The sequence below is a fragment of the Amblyomma americanum genome, chromosome 3 (genome assembly GCF_052857255.1).
Source record: "Amblyomma americanum isolate KBUSLIRL-KWMA chromosome 3, ASM5285725v1, whole genome shotgun sequence".
NCBI lineage: Eukaryota > Metazoa > Arthropoda > Arachnida > Ixodida > Ixodidae > Amblyomma > Amblyomma americanum.
Window position 1 is genome coordinate 183,514,586 of NC_135499.1, and position 22,497 is coordinate 183,537,082.

A 22,497-nucleotide genomic window follows, 5' to 3' on the forward strand; every position below is an offset into this window, starting at 1 on the left:
GAGACGGCGACCAGGAGCAGGGTCGGGAAATAGATGCGCTCTCTCTCTCTCTCTTTCTCTCTCTCTGCATGTGGAAATGTGTATTCCGATGTGTGGCGCATTCGAACAAATTCCTTATCCTGGACCGTCACATATGCGCTGATGCTCCTTCCTTCTTACAGTGGCATCTTGGCTCTTATACGAAAGCCTTTACACCAACATACCGGGGTTTCGACAGTTTTTACGGTTACTACCACGGAGAAGAAGATTACTACAGCCACACTTCGACTTTCGTACGTATTCGCAAATCCCCGAAGAGTTTGAATTTGAATTTCATTGTGAGTCAGCTCAGGTGACCCCAGTGTTAATAGGACAATATTTTTTAAAGATTTAATTGGTGTCACGGGCTAGAGTTCCGTATTTAAACGGTTAAATGTTTAGTGGAGATATCGAAAGGGACAGCAAGACTGCCGGGTAAATATCTGAAATGAGAGATGGGCGCCCTAATATAAATAGAATGGCAATTAAATTTAATTAATCGCACTATGTTCCTTCAAGACGTGAGGAAACCTCACCGCTGGACAAAGCTTAGACCACTGTGGCAAAGATCAGTTTTGTATACGCGCAAAGGCATGCCTGGATATTACATCTTGTCTCGCTGTGTCAGGATCTCTGCACTCCCGGGTAGCCTGTTTTTGATGAACCATAACCGAATGAACCTTGCGAAAAAAAAGAGTATGGCAGATGTTTTATTCTTTAAGGATTAGAACCTTTTATTTCGGGACTGTTCCAAGTCAGCGCAGCTAAGCCTTGCCGGCTATGCTGCTGCAATGGGACAAGTTGTACTTTTTATATATAAGTAACTAATTCTACACATGACCGCCGGAGTTTTGTTGTAGGATTTAGATTCCGGGTGATCTCAGGCACACGTCAAAAGCAAAGGGGGCTGGATGACTTGCCTATAATATTTATTCCAAAACTATTCGAACTTCAAGCATGGTAGTCTATGAAAATGATGAAATTTTAAAGCTGTTTTGGGGGACAAAATCTCGATTCTTGAAGGATCTATCGCTTTTACTTCTTTCCCGAAGCTTCAAATAGAGAGGGAATTCGGTTTTTTTATTGATAAATGCCATGTTTGTCGACATATAAAAAAAAACAATTGTACAAAACTGATCATTTTTACAACATGGGAGCATTCACCAACATCAAAGCAGCCGCTATTTTGCTGTCCGTGGAGCAGTGCGCTAGGCCACGCTCAAGTCTGGTGGGATTATCGCCGCCTGCACTGGCTGGAGCTGCTGAAATTGCGCGCTGGACAGCAAAATGACCTCCGTGACACCACGTGAATACCTCGTATCAGCCAATGCGCCCTCACACAAATATACGTCACGCCGTAGCCGAGTGATCTAACACTATATACATCCTACAGGTGATGAAGCTCTCGGATCAAATGTTCCCTTTTGCCATGTATTCTTTTTTAGGCAAAAGTAATGAACTAGACCACTGCCACGAATTACTGGTTGCGACCGACTTCATGACAGCGCTTGCCTCCAATGTCAGATATTTTCCGCTGGAAAACACATTGGACCCATTTTCTTTCGAAGCAAAAAAGAGGGAATAATGCCTCCGCTCTTGACACCGCACAGCTGATGCTTGCTACGAATGCCACATAACGTCGTCGTCATGAGTAGGCAATCTCAATGCCGTTGAATGAAAAATAGCTCTTTGAATGACGACAAGAAATGGCAGATATCATGAAAAAATATTATCAAAACAAATGCGGGTGAGAATTGCGTTCCATGTTATCTTCGAAACAAAACCAGAATATGCATACTTTGATGCTTTTTCTTCCTCATCTGTGTAACAAAAAGTACAGAGCCGTCCTACCAGGTCTAATAGACATAGCGGGAAACAGCGTCAGTGCAGGTGCAAACCCGATCGAAGAGAGAGACAGCATTATTTTGTTCAGGCTCCATGATGCTTGCTCCCATTTCCACGTGGATCTTTGTTTCTTTATTTTTTTTTTGTCAACGCCTTCGTTACAGGTCTGACAGGCTACGTCAAATGGTAGCCGACAGGGACTAGCCAGACAGAAAGAAACATGAAGTAACTAGGACTTACACAATGCCCGAAGTTGCGGGTTCTTGAGAACACTAACCAGTGCTTATTGGTCTTGTGATTACACAGGACAACCACACTGGGCTTGACTTTTGGATAGGCACGGAGCCCAACTGGGCGGACTCTGGAGTCTACTCCACCACCCTTTACACGCGGAGGGCGCAGCACCTAATACGCACCAGGCAAAAGGATAAGGTAACACTCAAAATAGCCTCTTTTTCTTAGTCAATGCAGCGAGTTACCATTAATCGATATGTTCAGCTGAATTGTTTACTGCGATCATTGCTCCTCTTGCATATGGTAAAAGTGTATGTTTTTTTTTTATTCTGCAGCCGATGTTTCTCCTAATGAGCTACCAGGCACCGCATGGATCTGGAGGTCCTATCCCTCTTCAGGCCCCGATGGAGAATGTCAAAAAGTTTGCCTATATTGAAGAAAAACAGAGGAGGCGTTACGCTGGTCAGTTTTTGTAAACGAATGGGTTCTCGATTTACTGTCGAGATTGTGTGTTGCTGCTCTATGAAAACGAAATAATGAAGATACCTTTGGAACTGAGCAAAAAAGAAACACTCAAATTATGCCGCACATCACTTCCTCCTTCACTAACTGGAGATATGTTTGATCTTTTTTAGTACCTCTTGATTCTGCCAAACGTTTTGGCTGTGCGCCGTTGCACGCATGAGAAGCAAGTGGCCTACCTCATAAAAACTTAGAGATCCAGAAAAGTCGGAGAGCCAACTTTGTGTCGCTTCTCTTCGACAGAGCAGAGAGGTGAAAAGAGGAGAAAGGCGAAGCGAGACGGCAGACATATATAAGTTATACGAAAGTACGAAAGGAGTGACGTTCCCTCCCAAGCGTGGACGCTCTGCCTTCTTGAACCGTGCTTAAGGCGCGGAAAACTCTCATGAGCCCTCTCTTTCGCTTCGGAGGGGCCTGAAAACTCTAGAAAATATTCTATGCGGGCTCTGCAACGAGGGAATTATAGGAAATAACGAGACAAATATCCAAGGAAAGATAAAAGGAAGAGAGGAAAAGTGAACGATAAAAAAGAGAAAGAAAGAGAACACCAAACTATTCTTCCCCACTTGGCGCCGAAGATATCGCCGAAACGTTGATTCCTCAGAAATGGCTGGCAGGAAAGCACCCGCGCGCTGAATAATCACTATAATGCAGTTCAAGCGTGTGCTCTACGTGAACACTTTCACCACTGCAGGAATGGTGGACGCACTGGATCAGTCCGTGGGCGAGGTGTTCCAGACTCTGAGTGAGGAAGGTATGCTGGACAACGTCGTCGTCATATTCGTCAGCGATAACGGCGGCACGCCGTTTGGTGACCACTCCAGCCGCAGCTTCAATTGGCCACTACGTGGGACGAAATGGTCTGTGTGGGAGGGCTCTACAAGAGTGCCAGCCTTCGTCTGGAGTCCCCTGCTTGCCAGAAGACAGAGGGTGTCCCACCAGGTCATGCATATCACGGACTGGTTCGCCACGCTGTACAAGATAGCCGGTTAGTGTTCCACTCACAGTTTTTGTTTGTCTGCTACCCGCTGGAATCCAGAACACACGGTACATATGCGCTCAATTCGGTAAGTAACATATAACTGGGACTTCTACTTTTCAGTTTAATAAAAAAAATCTGGCTGCAGTTGCGATTTCTCGAAAACTCAGTGGTCATCGACGGTCACTACTCAAAGATCAGACGCAAATGCGGAAGGCGTTAGAGATAAATTGACTCGGAAGTTACGAGACATCAATCGTATTCAGTGTAATCCTCGTCTCTGCGAACATAACGTTAATCACGGAGAGCTGCAGGATACTCGTGTGCAAGGACTCCATCAAGACAGGCGCGTGCACCTGAAGCATGTCCTTGGACCCTGGAGTGATGCGGCTTCGGCTGCGTGAGGGACAAAAGCATTATTAGTTTTTCTTACTGACACGGGTTTGTTGGATACCCTTTAATAGTCATGTGTGTTTGTGAATGGAGTGCGTCAGTGATGAGCATGCTTGATTTCACCTTTTACCTCTTCTTTTTCTCTTTTCCTCTCTTTTTCACCCTATTCTTCTATTTTCTTCACTTCTTTCACCCTCACCTGTAGTAGCATGCTAGGCCAACAACCGGGCAGACCTCTCCTGTATTCATTAAAGTATCTCCTTCTCCTCCTCGTGTGCAGTACTCTCAGGTTTGCATCATACAGAATTTTTTTATTTATCTGCTATTTGTTGTTTTGTGTTTTCCGGCCGGAACATTCAGGAGGCGATGTGGCGAAGCTGGGAGAGCTGGATGGAGTGGACATGTGGCACCATCTGTCGACAGGAGGGGAATCACCTCGCACTGATATGCTTTACAACATCGATCCCGTGAAACCCGAATCTTTAGTGGCAGCAGTTCGCGACTCGCGCTACAAACTGGTCCTGGACAAAAGTGGCGAGAACAATGGTCGCTACCGAACTCCAGGAGACCGTCATCCTGTCAAAAACATCGACGAACTGCTCGCCAAGTCCACAGCAGCGGATGTTTTGAGGAATCTGTACAAGACAGATCACTTGAAGCTTCCGAGGGGCTGGAGGCAACGAGCCACTCTAACGTGCGGCCAAGAGACAAGGGATAACTTTTCTCCGCAAGACACGGAGTTCCTTTTCGATATCGTGAAAGATCCGTGTGAGCTGAACAATTTGGCCGACTCTCTTCCGGAGGTAAGTGAGCAGCGCCTATTGTGTGTGGCATATATGTGCCATTTCTATAGCAGAGGCTATGGCATTTCTGTTGGTTGGCTACCGGTGTCGGTAACCTGTCATTTCGTGTTTGATGACATACTCACTTTTCACCATGTTTGCTATCGGAGTTTTACGTCGTCCATAGCTACGAGAACGCCTTAGAACTTCATTGCACAAGGTATCAGGTATTTTTGGCGGCCGCTTGCTTGTTTCAGTTCTGTAACTCTTGCAAAGAAAGATGTAAAAGGACTGAGGAAAGTTTAGTATGTCTTATGTGTACCGGAGAATGCAAAAACCAAACCCAATGGAGGCATGTGTTTCCTAGATAGATGTCTGCTCAATCCGCAAAAGTTGATTTCTGAGGAAAGAAAAAGGCGCAGTATCTGTGGCACATCTCGGTAGTCACCTCAACTACGCGCCATAAGGAAAATGAGGGGGAAGGTGGGAGTGAATGAAGGAAGGGAGAAAAAGGTTCCGTAGTGGAGGATTCCAGAGTAATTTCCACCCCCTGGGGATCTTTAACGCGCACTGACATCACACAGCACAGACCCGCGTATTGCGTTGCGCCTCCATCGAAACACGGCAGCCGCGACCGGATTCGAACCCGGGTGCTTCGGCTCAGTAGCCAGAACCACCGCGGCGGGTATACTCCGTAGACGCGTAGCGCAAATTATACAACAAAACGAAGTTTGTGACGACGCTGATAGTACGCTTCTAAAGGGTGGAGTTTACAATCGACAATACGAAGCGGAAGTCAACATTACTTTTTCTATGCAAGACGCACCGCCGGACCCAGCCTTTAAGAAGCTCCCTTGTCGGTTAGCCGCCTCGTTCGGGAACGCAGAAAGATATAGATCCATGAAAACTGGAGAAAAATTCACTCCACTAAAGCTCTTGCTATACCTTCGCTGTATTCTAAGCGATGGCATCACTTGCTTGAATCGAAAAGCATTTGACAATGATAAGCTCTCGCTAGTATTTTCTAAATCTGATTAAGTCATGTTATACTTCCCTCAAAATAAATATAAATACAAATACGCTGCTGTACAGCTAAAGAATTTCAAATGGCTAATAACAGACGATAACCGGCCTTGCATGCAACTTGTGTAGACTTAAAACCTTGTTATTTGGCCGTCCTTTTAGAGTGTTGAACTTAGTCGGTGTACTTAGTGCTTTCTTTTTTTCATTTTTACAGGTCGTTTCAGCGTTAAAGAAGCTGCTGGACGCGTACCGAGCAGTTGCCAAACCCTCACTGCTCTATCCAAGTGATCCTGCGAGTTTTCCTGAGTGCCACAACGGAACATGGGCACCCTGGATGGAGTCAGCGTAGCTCAAATTTATATTCTAACCTTCAAACCACGCAGTAGACATTGACCCATATCACAATCTTTCCAAGGTTGTGTGGCCGTACCGCCTTTTTCAGAATTTTCCCTACCCCTTGCCCTCCCCCCGCCAATGCGCCTACTCCTCCGTGGTGCTCCTGAAGTCTGCCGTTAGGCGCACTGACGGGGGGGAGGGCACGTGGCCGACTATTGTCGTCACTGCCGTGGTTGCACGCCTCGGTTCCGCGATACCACAATCCTGAATAAGTTCGCGTCTAAACTAAGCAGACAAGTGCACGAGGCCTACTGTATTAAAAAGGAATCCAGCTCGTGTGTCAGCAAAACCTCGGTAAACCTGTTCGATAAAGAGTATTCATATCTGGATAGCATGATGTCCCGTACACGCCTGCGCACCAGTGTTACGTGATGATCGTTTGTCGTGTTACAATGTGATTACGATGATTGTATAAATGTGACGCACTGTTGTAATAAACCAGTTGAAGTTCCGCGCTCTGTCCTGTTGGTTTCTTCCTCGTCCCATGTCTTCTTTTTTTTTTTTTGCGCCGGTTTCAAGATGCATTCTACTGCTAGTCACCAACTAGCTTGCCTCTCTCTCACACTGCACGCTCATTTATTCATTGCGACCTCCACTATACTGTGCACTTTGAGATTAGTAGACTGCGTTCACGCGCGAATGGTATCCACTATGTAGGCCGTGCAACAGAGTTCGAGGTAGCGGTTTTACAGTTCGGCTGCAATTTTTGTTGCGAATAATCACTACAGCACGAAGAAATGCCGGGCTCTGCCTTGGATGGTTCAACTTCGAAATAATATCGCATTCTCTTGTCTGAAGATTTTGTCGACCTCTGTTTCCCGTGTTGCACCGCAGTGCTGCACCGGTTTCGCATCCTGTTTCTATTTCAAGAGTTATGAACACTTTTTCAAAGGGCAAAAGCTGCTATCAAATTGAAAACCAGAAGCTGTGAGCGTCAGTGGTGGAAACACAAAAACTCGAGATGATTGTACCTTGCTGGGTGCAACAGCGAGAGTTAGGCAAGTTTAGTCTCGGGGTAGCAAGGTGGAAGCACTACCAGGACTCGACAAAACACATCTTGATTCCTTCCTTTGTACCCAAGGACTGAAGGCAGAAGGCCATTTGTTAGTGCTCTGGAAGGCCGAGCTTACCAAATTGGCAGTTTTATTACTCTAATGAATATTCTCATGACTACATAGGATCGCGAACAGCTGTACGGACGCTATGCTCCCTCCATATCGCGTACAGCCCAGCATGCTTTGTTCTGATAATGTCTATGGGCCTTTATTTCCAGCAACGAACCAAACCCGACCCAGATGCAACACTACACCTCTTCCTAGTTTGTCTGAGGTTTTCCTGCAGGTTTTCCTGAATTTGTCCCGATATGTCACTGAAATCTCGTATACCGTTTGCTGGCACAGCGAGACGTAGGTTCAGCATTCTGCTTCCTGGTATGATGAGGTGGGTGTGGTTCATCTTGTTCTGAAACTGATGTGTCGACGATTGGCTCCGGCCCAAGCAGGTAGCTAAATGTCAGAGGCTTATTGAAGTAGGCTTCGTTGCTGGATACCCTCTTCCCTCCCTTATTTGCTTGTATACTTGTATATGTTCTTTATGGCGATAATACTATGTAAATTCTTTCTAAGTGTAATGTATAAACTGCGCGCATGCTGGCTGCGAGTAACGCTTGGTGGTAGTGGCACCAGCAGCGCATTTTTGCACTTGCTTCTTACCAGTTTTTATCGCGACTTTCCTCTAAACGTTACGATAGCCTGATTGACGTCCACTCATTGCTAAGTGCGTGAAGCTATCAATAACTATGGCTTGTTTTGGTACGACCAACAGCACTCCGGCGCAAGCCCTGCGATGACAAATATGCGTGCCGGGCTAAGCCATAAGACACACACAGCCCGGCTCCGTTCGTGGGTTCACCATGGCTACATGCCATATGTGCTTAACCTCTACTACTCAATGCTTGAAGCACATCGTTGTGCTATAATGGCCGCGCTTCCAAGCGTTCATCGACCGCCGTGTAGACAATGACGATGCACACCGTATCATTTCAGGAGTCAACGCCGCAATTCTTGGCAAGTTGGACGGATACGATATGTGGCAGCATTTGTCTCACGGTTCGCGGTCGCCTCGTACGGAGGTGTTGTACAACAGTGACGACGTGTACTCAAATATCGCGGCGCTGCGCCTTTCGCGGTACAAGGCGGTACTCGATGGCAGTGCCCATCTCAGGGAGCACTACCACCTGCCGAGAGGCAGTTACCGTACGAGCACCTAGACAGACTACTATACGGGTCAACAGCAGCAGAGGTTCTCAGACGCCTGTACAAGAAGGAAAACCTTGGATTAGAGAGGGGCTGGAGGAAGCGAGCCACGCTGGCGTGCGCCAAGTGGATGCACAGGAGATCCTACTCAGATGATTTTGTCTTCCTCTTCGACATTGTTGCAGATCCATGCGAGGAGGAAAACTTACCCAGCTCGCATCCGGAGGTAAGAACTAGGGCCACACTTTTCAGAAGCTTGATCCCGTCCTCCCGAACGTGTTCACACATCTGTTCGAGTATATAGCACTCACAGTACCTGTGTCCACTAAAGTTCTAATCAGCAACCCTCTCTCAGCACATACATAGTGTTAAGAGTACAAAGGATAGATAATCATCTCTTCTGGCATGCCATAACGGAAACATTATTTTTGTAGAGCGGTGCTGGACATAGGCGCGAGAAGAAGCGGCGAATAGCTCAGCGACATAAGACGCCGAGGTGACTCAGTGATTATGGTGCTCGGTTGCCGGTCCAAAAGACGCGGGTTTGATCCCGGCCGCGGCGGTAGCATTTCGATGGAGAGGAAATGCTAAAAGCCCGTGTACTATGCTTTCTCACTGCTCGTTAAAGAACCCCAGGTGGTAAAAATTATCTGGAGCCGCCCACTACGGCGTTCCTCACAGCATCAGTCGCTTCGAATCGTTTAACTCATACAACCATGAACTATAAAACCGACATATGATCCGCTGGTAATGTTGACCTTGTAATTAACTAAGGCGATGAATGGAAGGCAGTGATCGGTGACATAAAGAGGAGGATTACAACGGTAAGTTCTTCAACGAACTTAAGTTATAATAAATAAATAGTGGGGCGAATGACAAAGATATTAGTCCACAAAAATTCGGAAAACACTTCAACTCCGCTTTGAGAGTATTACGCGGAGCATTACTTGGCAAACACGGACACTGTTCTTTTGTTTCGTCATCCCGTGATTTTTTATCACTCATCTCATCTCAGCACACTTATTCCAAGTCTTCTGCCTGACATCCTTCGTAATCAATTGGCCCCCTTCATACTGCTTTTCTTCAAATCGTGACCTCCTATTTAGCGCGCAAGCTTAGTTTCGCGCGCCATCTCTTGGTACTGCGGCGTCCTCTGTCGCACTTGCAGTTCCGGCGGCTGCCACATGCCAGCGCCACTACAACATGTCAAGAGCATTTTGGTTGCTCTTACTCGTAGACCCAAGGGCAGCGGTCCAAATCAAGGCCTGACCATTGTCCTTTTCATCGCAATTGTTTGTATTCCTTCTGGGGAAGTACGTAATGGTGGTGGAATGACGTCACGACCCCGTAGACCGATGAAGAATTGCGTAGTGACGTCATCAGGTTGCACTGTGTGATCGAGTGTTTAAATTATCAGCCTAAGGCTATGTGCTTGTGACATCACGACCCTTTTTGACCAATCTGGATTTTGGCCACAGGACATCGGGGTTTGCTTCGAATGTCCGCTGTAACTCTAGAACAAGCTTTCACTTCAGGCGCGAACCATGAGCGCATTTGGCATGCATCCTTACGTTATAGATAGCACTTTACTGATATTATTAGAAACGAAGGTATGTGACCAGCAATGTAGTACTGGGGCTATTATGCCGAAACCTGCCCACTCATGCAAAAACTCAAAATAAGACAAAGGCTATCGCAGCGTGCGCTGCACAGCAACGTTTCTGGTAGGACGTTTATAGGGAGAAATACAGCAGTGTTGACCTTTAGTCCACACTGCTGTATTTCTCCTTCTTCACGAGTTCAGGATGCATTCGCTGAAAGTAAGATGACGAAATTGAGTTTGGCGGGGAATATAGGAGATGCAGTGCATGACGTACTTATAACGAACACGGGAAATGGTTAAACCGGCTCTTAACGAGGAGAAAAGTTGGTTTCGTCGCAAAGCAGGAGTACGGCTCTAATAAATCTAAAGCTCTAAAGAGAGCTCAGCGCCTGTTTTTGCTACGCAGTGAAACCAACTTTTCTAGATTTAAGAGCCGGGGTAATAGTTTCTCGTGTACTCTTTAAATATGACACACACTGTGCGATATGTACGCAGTCAGCTTGCTGGTATAAAGACAGAGAATGGGTATCGAGAGAAGATAAACGATTCAAGAACGGCTGAGGCTCAAGTTGTAGGAAGAGCTTGAGATATCTGCTCGCCAATATCGGCGCGACTGGCGCATGGCAGGTGTCATCCCTCGGGAACCCCTCTGTTGTATAGTGATGTTCACTTGGTTGGAACATAAGATGTAGATGAAAGTTATAGTTTTGCCGTTATGAGCTTTGGAAAATAAACTGTGGCAAAGGAGCTGGCCACGTTTTCGGCCCTTGCTGAATTAAGGCCTAAAATGAAGGCAAAGCACCCAGCCACTACAATGAATAAGAAACTCACGACACTATTCGCTTATCGATCTCGGCCTGGGAGCCGCGCTTCCAATCAAGCGATATTTGAAAACCGCTGTGTCCTAATATTAAGACGCTGGCTAAAAATACTAAAGTGATCGCAATTATTCCGCAACCCCCAAAAATAGTTTATGTAATAGCGCAGAGCCTCCACTGTTACCCTACGTGCACGTCTTCAGCCTTGCACCGCAGTGCTAGCCAGAGGTACTTTATTGTACTCAATTTTTCTCTCCTCCTTCGTCGGAGTCTCTGAAGATAACAGTACCACACTTCCCGAGGAGGTATGCATCTTGGGCGATGTCAGTTGGGGTTCGATAGTGACTAGTATTCAAGAGTCCCAGTAAACGAATGACGCTTGTGCTGTTTCTTCTTGCGCTCATTATATGTTTTATGTCTATAGATAACAATATTTCATCTTTAATTTTTATGTCGACAGGTTGTCATGTTTCTGAAAAACCGTACATACTCATACCGATCAACTTCTGTGCCAATGCTGAACAAAAAGAAAGCGGCTGCTAGTAGAGGTGACATTTTGTTTAACATTATAAATTAATTAGTTACACAAAATTACCCCGAATTATGAATCGATTTTGTCTGCATTAAAGTCGTTTGGCAGGTAAATAGAACAATACATCGCGTGCGATGCTCCTCCACAGCCGGTTTGTGCTCGCGCTTTGAGGAAGGAAACATCCCCGCTATAGCACCCTGTTTGCACCAGCAATCAATTACAGAAAATGTAATTAAATTGTCCGGAACGATGCCATTCTTAAAAAGTAATCAAATAATTAGAAAATTACAAGTAAATGTAACTGATCAAAAGTAATGATTTATTTCTAACGCATTACGTATAACTATGGCGGGACACCACGTAAGACCTCGTTATAGTCAAGAAGGTTGGAGTATGCACTTGGACAAGCCTAAATGACAATCTGGGGAGCGATCACTACAATCTAGAGACGTTTGTACAGATCGAAAGGAAAAGATGTCCCCAGGCTAAAAGCAAGTTAGTAGGTTAAGCGCCTATGCGAAACCAGCAAAGACGCCACAATGAGCGTATGCAGAAATTAGACGCCTGGACACAAGCACTTGGGGAAGATAGGTAAACGGCATCGCAACACATAGAGACGGAAGAAATTGTACGCTAGGTCGACAGCCATCGTCTATGCCTACGGCACGCTAGAAATTCGCTACGAAGGAGCGGACAGCTGCTCAACAGGCATCACAAATTTAAGGTTAATCAATGTATAGAGAGGAAGCATGAAGAACACACAAAGGAACTGACGCGTCAGAACTGGTACAGTAAATGTAAAGAGTTACAGGGGCAGATAGGAGCGTCTAGAACATGGAATCTCTTAAGATTTCTGATAGACCCAAATAATTGTACAAAGGAACAGCAAAAAGGAGTGAACAAGCTCCTACATAATTATAAAACTATCAACGATGAAATCATGGAGGAACTCACAGGTAAATATGTAGCAAACATAGCATCTGAGGATCCCGGAGAATACGATGGGGAAAAAAAAGAAAAAAAATGGACGCGGACATATCTGACCCACATACAAGGCTGAAGATAAGCTCAACGCCGGGTCCGGATCAAGTCACCAGCAAGGCACCGGGGAATCTGGAAGATAAATCACTCAAGGCGTAAGCGTAGTTTATGAATGAATACTGGTAGAGAAGGCGACTCCCGAGAGCAATGGAAACACTCTTACTTTCACTTTATTTCAAAACTAGGCAAGCCACTGAACACCGAAATTATATGTCCAGTATCTACATCCGACCACTCTGACAGCAAAACATAGCATACAGGCGCTACAAACACGAAGAAGAAATCGAAGATTGAAGTTTCTTTTCTTATTAAAAAATAAACTCTCAGTGACCCATGATCTATTTATCATGGTCTTTGCAACGCGTCGAACCAGACGTTATCACTGGAAATCACTAGCAGTGTACAACGCTAGAATGAACGTTTTTTATATTAATTTCTTGCGCGCACAATAACTGAATGGCAAGAACTCCCCCTCAGGTACTAAACAGCATCTATTCCATTGATAAGACCCAATTTAATTCAATTCAATTCACCTTTATTTTCAACATTTCGCAATGTTGACGGTCTTCCAGGCAAAAAGCTGTGGGGACAGCTTGACGAGGCCTGAAAGCCGGCGGCAGGCAACAGTGACAGCAGTAAAAAAAAAAGTTATGTACTGTTATTTCGAAAAAGACACATTTTATTATAAATTTACAGATATAAGAGCAGAAGTAAGAGTAAAATACATCAAGGCGTTATACAAGGACTAGCGTATACATGCACACGAGATTACAACAAAGACAATCATTGCACTCAAGTTAGACATAAAGCTAACATTACTGTGTTTATAGGATGCAAGCACAGGTCACTCTAGAAATATTGAACGCAAAACTTTGCGAGTTATTGCAGGGTTAATAAAACTGGGCACATTGAGCTTATTTAGTAACATTCTCATTGTATAGCTTAATGACTGTAGAAGGTAATTTGTTCGGCGGTGTGGAATCACCCATTTTTCAGGCGCCCGTGTTTTAGAAATATTGCAGCGTAGCGTTGCACCTGAAAGTGTCAATAAGAATTGTCTATACTTTTCATTAGCAAAGTGAAACTCGTGGAGGAGACGGTAATTATAAAGGGAGTGAATATTGATTATATGATGCCAACGAAATAGCTCGGCTGAGGGATGTAAATATGATATATTGTTTAAGCAACGTATGGCTTTTTTGTCTAGACGAAGAAGTGTATTGAAGTTCTTTTTAGTAGTCGTCCCTCATACTAGTGTACAGTAGTTAAGGTGTTTAAGGAAAAGGGCGTGGTATACTTGTAATCTAACGGAAATCGGAAATATGTCACGCGTCCGAAATAAGGCACCTACTGCAGATGAGAGTTTTTTGGCTAGCTGTTCAACATGACCGTTCCATGTCATCTGACTGGAGAATATGACACCTAGTATTTTATGCTGTTCCACGACGTCTATTTTATAAGGTCCTAGTTTTAGTTGATGATTAGAGGCCACACGTTTGTTTTTAGGTGCAAATAAAATTGCTTTCGTCTTTTTTTCATTCATTTTTAAGCTGTTTGTTTCGGACCATTTCAGTAGTCTTGACAAAGCACTATTCGCCATACTGAACAAATCGACTTCATTACTGGAACTAAAGAACAAGCTTGAACCATCGGCATATAATACGAACACAGCATTATCATCAGTATAGATAAGATCGTTTACGTAAACATTAAATAAGAACGGCCCAAGAATACTGCCCTGTGGGACACCGGATGGAATCTGTTGGAAGGTGGAATAATAACCATTAATGTCAACACATTGGGATCGGCCCGTTAGGTACGACTGCAAAAGAGTATTTGTTAACCCACGGGCACCGTAATAATCTAACTTATTAGGGAAGGTTATGTGACATATCGTATCAAATGCTTTACTGAAGTCTATATAGATTCCCAGGGTAAATCTATTAGCTTCAATGTTTGTAATGATAATTTATTTTTGCAACAGAAGGGCAGACTCCGTTGACCTACCCTTAAGGAAACCATGCTGGCATTCTGTTAAGCTATTGTGCTTAGTAAAAAATTCGTCTAGTCGGGTGAGCATAATCTTCTCAAGGCCTTTTGAGAAGGTTGTAATTATCGATATAGGCCTGTAGTTGCTTAAGTCGTTCCTGTTTCCTCCCTTGTATATAACAGAGACTTTTGCACGTTTCATGTCGTCGGGAAAAGTGCCAGATGATAGCCAAAGATTGAATATATGCACTAAGTATGAACGTACGAGATCAAGAACATGTTTTATAGGTTTTATATGAATGCTGTCAATGTCGACGGCTTTACTATTCTTCAGGCTTTGAAACGTGTCAAACACTTCAGATTCATTTGTGGGTTTTAAAAACATGGTCTCAGGGGAACGTTTCTGTAGGCAGCATGAGGTGTTACTTTGTGACAAGTCCTTGACACTGGGCTCTGAACCTTCCATAGACGTCCTGCAGACGCCCTGCAGACATCCTGAACGTCCACAGGACGTCCAAGGGAGTTTCAATGCCCATTGGGGACTGCTCATTGAGAGTTGCTGAGTTAGTTTTCTTGCTCCTTGCTATGTTCTATTACTGATGTTTGTTGTTCAGCGACATTATTTGCTGTGTTTCTTTTTATGTATGTTTTCCCCTCCGGCTAGGACCCATTTTACGGTCTCCAGTATACTGTAAACAAGTAAATATGCGTTGCATTGTGCTTGTGGAAGATGAGAGAGCACGTCATCCTAGAAAAATTGCAACGATGCATGGATGGTAAGCGACTCTTCCCCGGGCTTAGAATTGGGATCAGGTCACACTTACTCAAGATGTAATGATAGAGCTAAAACACGACATAATAAGTAGGCTAAATGAACCTGCGTTTGTGCTGAATTTCTCCCGGCTAATATCTTCTCGTTCTGCTGTTTGTGTTTCAGTTGCTTTGCCTGCGTTTTTTTCGTTGCTGTTAGTAACTATACCAGTGACGCCTCTGCATAGCAACAAAGTATAGCGACCTGCAGATTTCATTGTTAATCTTATGCGTTTTCCACGAGAAAAAAGAACACGATGGTATCATCGTAGTGATACCATCAGAAAAATAAAATGGGAATACTAAGAGGATAGGTCGACTCAAGTGCACCTACTGCGGCCTTCGCTCACTGTTTACCAACTCTCATCTTTTCTGTTTGTTAGTTTATGGTTATGGTTTATTGAGGTTTAACGTCCCAAAGCGATCAGGCTATGAGAGACGCCGTAGTGAAGGGCTCCGGAAATTTCGACCACCTGGGGTTCTTTAACGTGCACTGACATCGCACAGTACACGAGCCTCTAGAATTTCGCCTCCATCGAAATTCGACCGCCGTGGCCGGGATCGAACCCGCGCCTTTCGGGCCAGCAGCCGAGCGCCATAACCACTCAGCCACCGCGGCGGCTGTGTTTGTTAGTTTAGTAGACGATAACATCCTCTTCGAAGAGCTTTCCACAGGCGTCAGGAAGAACCCTCACGAGCCAACTTTAGGTGTCCCGTTGATTAGATATGTCTACTGGGTGCCCTGGAAGAGGTTCCTAGGCTAACGTGCGGCCAGTTGACTGTGCACCGCTCTGGGAAAAGCGCCGCCGAAGTTGGCATGCGGTAAATATCCTGGCCTACACGCCATTATCCTGTTATTGCTTCAAGAGGATCCCTTTTATGCCGGGCAGTTCAATACAAACAATAATTAGAGGGCAGAGAGACCGAAATTTTCGTAGCCTATTTTTGCTTGCGAATGAACCGTGAAATAATAATAGTAACCAATAATCATGAAGAGAAATTCGCCAACACTTCGTAACCAACCTATAATTGAATTTATTCGCCCGTAGCGTTTCGCCCGTAGCATTAGTTTCATCAGCCGAAAGACGGTTGCAATGTCACATGTGAGAACCAATTCACGCTAGGCACACAAAAACTGCAATATAGTAGCACTTTTTTCAATTTCTGCCGATCCGCCTTCTAGAGCAATTTAGCAAAGAGGTTAAATCAATAAAAACTGCCAATCAGCGGTCATATTGCAGTATTTGCATGCCTTTCGTGATCCCATATGCACTTGTGAAATTGAAACTTTCGTCTGGCAACTGAAGCCGAAACGGAAAGTAAAGAGGGGAGGAAATCAATTTAAAAACATTTATTGAGCGCCGACACGCAGTGATACATGTTTCCTAATGCCGTACACATCATTGTAAAGCAAAATAAACACTTCGAAAAATTTAATGCCTTCGCTCCATTAAGAGCTGTTGAAAGCAGACCTATTGCGGACAGTTTGCTGGCACCTTTCTCAAGAGGACTGTTAAACAACTGTATTCGACCTGCTGGAAATAATATATGTTTATGCCTCTCACAAAATTTTTTTTTCGAATGGCGAGCATTATGCCATACAAAGAACAAATACCAATGGTACCCTAATAACTAAGATATCAGTACTATAAAAGATAAAATAAACTACAGTCGGCATGAAACTTCGCTCGTGAAGAAGTGTAGCCGTGTCATTAGTCCTGCAACTCGACTCTATATCATGAAGCCATTGGTTGAGGCTGTAACCCAGATAGGGGACACAATATTTTCTCGCACCATCAGCCGTCTTTATTTCCTGGGATCATTTCAACGAAAGAGCGATCGCCATAAAATAGCTCAATTCTTTATTTCGATTTTTCTTCCCCCTTCCGCCTGGTCTGGGGCTTTCCCCTGGTCAGGCGCTCGGCATATTTGGGGTGTAATGCTTGGGAAATGAGTCTTTGACCCCACCTTGAGAAGTCAAAAATACCTTGTGTCATGGTGCTCTTTGGTCATAGTTTGGTCATAGATGCCCTTGCGCCATAAAAATCCACAATCATCATCATTTTCTTCCAATGTAATCTCTCTTGCTTTGTCCGGCCGGTGAAATTATCACCGTTATCGTGACGTCATCTCAGCTAAAAATGCATGCAGTTATGGTTTCACTGGCGCCATGTTTCCTGTAGAGAGATCGGCATCCTGCGGGACATACAATTACGTTGATCATCGCGATTTTTTGTTTTGAGTCGCATATCTTGCGACGTTAGGCAGGGTGCAATACTTCACGCGAATCAGAGCCGAGACATTGTAAGATGAGTTAAACTATCGCATATATTTGGGCATCATTCACGCGAATGGTTCGCTTCACTGCCTTAAATGAAAATCTGTACCTCGTGCTCTCAGCAAAAGCTATAGAAAGGCATCTTCGTAGAGCCACCTGTCAAAGTGACTTTTAATGTCTACGAGAAGCACGCCATCTCGACATACCTCTACAATTGCAATGCCTTGCACTTTTGCGCAATTTCTACGCTAGTGTGCGTGCTTTGTCTTGCGCCATTTTTTCATCCCAATCCTAACTTCGAGCATGTTCATTATACCGAAGTTTGGTGCCTCGTCCTTCAACATATCAGGGAAAAAGTTTGTAGACTCATTCTACACCATGTTGTTTCCATGAACCTGACATCAACATCGTAAAGGGATTCTGAGGAAAAAATAAAGTGTACCGGTATTGATAGCTTACCGCGCCCTAAAGACAAAGACGCTACTTTCACTGAAAACGCAGCCTTTCTGAGCTAGAACATGCCAATGAATTAAATACCAGTGTCGCTATCACAAGCTGATCTCGAACTAAACTGCGGCGCGGTAACACGTAATACCCGCATCCCAGAGGCCAAGCTGCAGTGACATTCTCTTTGAAACGGTGATCACGGAGTCATTTGGGTGTATACATCACGAGTTTGAGTCGAGTAGCGGGGAAATTTTGAAGTTCAATTTTCTCAACAATAAATGCGTCTTTCGCTGCCGGAAACACCTCAGCATAAAGATAATTAAGTGTCATAGAATTTGTATTTATTAAGAACAATAAATGCATGAAGTTGTCCTCACCCTCCCTTAATGCGAGGGCGTTCATAAAACTTCCAGTCACATGTGAACTTTGAGCAACACTTTCGTCAATCCCACCTAAAAACAATTTTCCCAGTGCGAAAAAAAAAAACTGCCAAGTTATGCTTGCCCTGGCCGAGAAAAACTGCCAAGTTATGCTTGCCCTGGCCGAGATCCGTGTTTGCTCGCAAAGCAGAACGGACGAGACTGAACAATAGCCGTAATCATGCCTTTCAGCGATTACATTTTGACAACAATGTCAGTGACCTGCTGCTCAGAGCTAAGGGGTACAGTATCCCGGCACATAACCAACACCTGCGCTATTATCACGGCGTTATCGTTTGCTAGGAAACACGAAATAATCGGATGTCATGCCAGAAACAGCAGGTCGAGGACTGAACTATCGATAACGGGAAAAAAATGCACGAAATAGCAGGGCACATGCCGAAAATCATTACAGGCGCAAGAGAACTCTGTGACCACCGAGATTAGATAACCATAAGGGTATTCAGGGGTCCGTCCAGTCGGCTCAGGAAGTGCCTAAGCGGTGGAAGATTGAGTGCGCGAAGTGTGCACTGATCGAGCTGCCGTTCTTATCATTCGCACGTCTGGGAGATCGGCGCGCTAGTTGTGCGGCCTGCTGTACGTAGCCTCCCAATCAGAGTCGAAGCCGCAGCTCAGTAGCCCCGCCGTGGTATTATTTCTAGCGGAACCTGGTCCCAGATGTTCGCCTTCGTTTACCTGTGTGCAGCTGTTCTACCTGCCGTTGGCTCTTCTCGACCACATATCGTCTTTATTCTGGCGGACGATTTGGCAAGTATACAAGACTTTGTACATTTCATACTGGAAACTGTCAGCAGCTCATGCGTGATTTCTTGCGTTTGGAGGCTGCCATCGTTTGAAGACGGTTTTATTTTCGCAAATTTTCTCCACGCTACTGTGCTTGCTTACTGCACTGTGCCTTTTCTACCTCGCATCAATTCTAGACTCTCCAAGTACCCTGAACTGCGATGTTTTCAAGGTTTGTGTTCTACAAATCAGTAACGTTGGCTGTGCATTATTGTAAGTCACTTCTTGCTTTGGCACATACAAGAGGCTTATACGCTGCACTTTCTGTTTGCGACATTTCTTTACATCTTAGCAATGAATTTGTTTTGGTATCTTAATGTGTCCACCCCCTTCCTACACACTTCTTAAAATTATGGTGGCAGTTAAAGTGTCTGACTTCTTTCGTTAATTTTAACGATTTCTTCACAGTGATATTATTCTAAGTACGCGTATTCTTCTCATATACGCCAGTCACCTGAATGGCAAGGAATTCATCCCTGGACCATAATCGACAAGAACTGTGCAAGAAACTCCCTTTGTTAATGTTTGCGTCATTCGAGATTAACATAAAATAATTACGCTCTTTCATGTAACTTTCTAGCGAAAAGGGAGCAGCGCTGTGGTGGAGGTAGTGGTAGCACTGCCGCAAAGCAGATTTTCCTTCTTATAAAAAAAAAATTGCACTTATTCGCCAGAGTGAACAGTGAGACCATGCCACTACCACATTCACCGAAATTTTCAGGCAGGCAGCGCGGTAACCTAAGGACGCAGGGACTAAACTGATGAAAAACTAAATTTTACAGCGCCAGCTGTGAGAGCTTGTTTTAAACTGAGATCGCTTCTGTCGCACAAGCCGACGTCGTTGTTAAGAGACCAGCGTCACAAGCAGGCGCGCACGCTGAGCGAGTGAGACATCAACTGATCGCGTGGCGCAGGTTCCAAGACTGCATTCTAGGTCATGGTCCATGCGATCTGTTGTGATGTGACTTCGTACACTCCTTGTGCATAGCACGACTCATTTACATATGCATACCTTATATGACCCACTGAGGCTAGTGTAAGGTTAAGAAGACTGGCCGTCAATTTCTTCCGGCTGTGGATCGCGCTTTTTCATCGTTAGTTATTGAGGTTAGGCACACTCGCGATGATGACGGCAAGGAGAGGAGACACACATTTTATGCGGCCCTGGTTTCGGAAAATAATTTTTTAGACATCCCCTAGTTCCGCGTGCACATGCCTAATTTATATTTCCTTTTATTAGAGAACACAGGATCCGTGCCTACACCGTTCTAATACTGAGGACGATTGACTGATGGCTCCAACCCGGAAACGACCACATAGCCGCGCCTTTGTGCTCGCTTCCTTCCTATATTCTCCCCTTATTCTCTTCGCAATACGGGCTGATTACACGCTCCTATACAGGTCCGGCAAATCTGTGCCGTTATGCGCTGTGCGGTTTTGTCGCGGTGTTGCGCTGTACATGTGCTGTGCTGTTTTCTCCATGTGCTGTTTTATCGCTGCGCAGTAGGCCGTGCGCTGATTGGACGCAGGCAAAGCGCAAAAACACTCGTGTGCCGAAGTTTAAGCTCACATCGCTGAAAATAACGTCACCGAAATTAGCCACGAAGCCTGCAATACGTGCTTGGTGGCTGCGGCGTGCAATACGTGCTGCGGCGTGCTTAGTGGCTGAACTGCAGCTTTGGACTGACAATATTTCTTCGTTTGCATTATCCCTTTCAAGTTCTCTGCCATCTTTCACAACACAGCTTTCGCACTGTGCCCTTTTTACTGCATTGTTGCTCCCGCGTTTGCGCCATGCGCTGACCGGTGCCTCTTTGCGAATCCGTGAGAGTATTTACGCAGAGCTCGCCTACCTGCGCATATATGCTTCGCAAAGCGAGGGCCTTATAGTGAAGTGAGCACTTGATTTTATTGCTTTTTCAGCTTTTTCTTGTCTCGCCACAGTACCCTTCGCTCAAATGATCAAAGCGCTGACGAATCGCGGCGTCATCTTGACACCGTACCTATTTCCCTGCTCCAACTATTGCGCAAAAAACAACAACACGTCATTTCTTCGTTGTAAACGCCTGCACCCATCGACAGCCTATTTCCCTTTTGTAGTGAGTTCCGCAAATCGCAGAACCAGACGTGGAGCCTCCAAGCGCAAATGAGTTGGAAGCGCGCCGGCGCATCGGGAAGGTCCAGCCAAATGAGCCGGCTATAGCAACCGACTACGTACCAACGTTGCGTTGTTGACAAGGGTGGACACAAAGGACTGAAGGTAGCTTCAGAATGAATGAAGCGCTATAAATAATCAATATAATAGAAGCCACGGCCTTGACTCCGCCCCAGTGTGCCGGAAGCAAAAGCGTGAGACGCAACGCGAAGGAGGACATTAGCGAACGTGTATGTGTTCTCACTTTACCGCTGAGTTACACGTCTTGGGAAGTGCCCAAACGTCCTGCACTAATTTCGCCTTCCAGTGGTCATGGTAGCAAACAAACTGAGGTGATTGGTATCACCGCACGTTGTAATATCTCACTATATGGATGCATGATTACTGGGGGGATGTACATCATTCAGATATGGTTTTCAGAGATCGATGCAAGAAAGTTTAATTTGATGTAAAGGATATATGACTCTACCATTACGTCTTGATAATGAACGGTTGTTTCAAACAGCTTCCACTTCGCAATGGTGAGCGTGCTGCGGAATTTTGCGGATGCGTTATATGCGATACAACTATAATAGGGTGCGGGAAGAGCGCGTTCTGCTTGCTGCGTCGCGTATGCTTTGTCGTGACTATGAAAATGACTATATGCGTGCTTCCTATGACCCTAAAAACCGAATCTCAGGCATATGACCCAACGGAATAAACTAGCTGCACCTTCTGGGTGATGTGATGTCTGTGAAACCTACTACGGACAGGAGACAAGAGAGTTGTGCAAGGCGGCGTTTACATGCCTTTGTAGGGCGTACGTATAAGCTGGAGAGTTGCCGTGTCATGCGAATAATCATGAATTAATTTCTGAGTTCCCAGTATATTGCGAATTCGGTCTTGGCAAGTTTCCTCCCCCAAACATCGCGTCGATCAAATTTATCAAGTGCTGCATAACACAACTTTATAACTTCGCGGGATATTTAAAAGTGGGTAGTTCTTTGACTCACTTGAGCATTTTGCATGCATCGTTGTTTTTCGTCCGCTTCGTCCAATTACAATCGGAATAAGAGGTAAGTATGATCCCGGATTCATGCAGCTCCCCGTTACTCGCTTAATCTCACACGCGCCGTTTTACTTTACCTCACTCACTCCTCTGTCCGTGTTCCTGC

At 45.1% G+C, this 22,497-nt stretch overlaps 1 protein-coding gene across 1 annotated transcript in view; it reads left to right on the forward strand.

Moving 5' to 3' along the window:
* Window positions 1-22,497, forward strand: part of LOC144124309 (uncharacterized) — a 42,440-nt gene that overhangs the window by 6,086 nt on the left and 13,857 nt on the right. Inside the window, exons 4-11 of the mRNA XM_077656944.1 lie at window positions 162-272; window positions 2,170-2,295; window positions 2,433-2,559; window positions 3,314-3,607; window positions 4,352-4,794; window positions 6,011-6,141; window positions 8,586-8,673; window positions 19,024-19,152. Of these exons, the coding sequence (XP_077513070.1) occupies window positions 162-272; window positions 2,170-2,295; window positions 2,433-2,559; window positions 3,314-3,607; window positions 4,352-4,794; window positions 6,011-6,141; window positions 8,586-8,673; window positions 19,024-19,152 (1,449 nt within the window). The remainder of the gene's footprint in view (window positions 1-161; window positions 273-2,169; window positions 2,296-2,432; window positions 2,560-3,313; window positions 3,608-4,351; window positions 4,795-6,010; window positions 6,142-8,585; window positions 8,674-19,023; window positions 19,153-22,497) is intronic.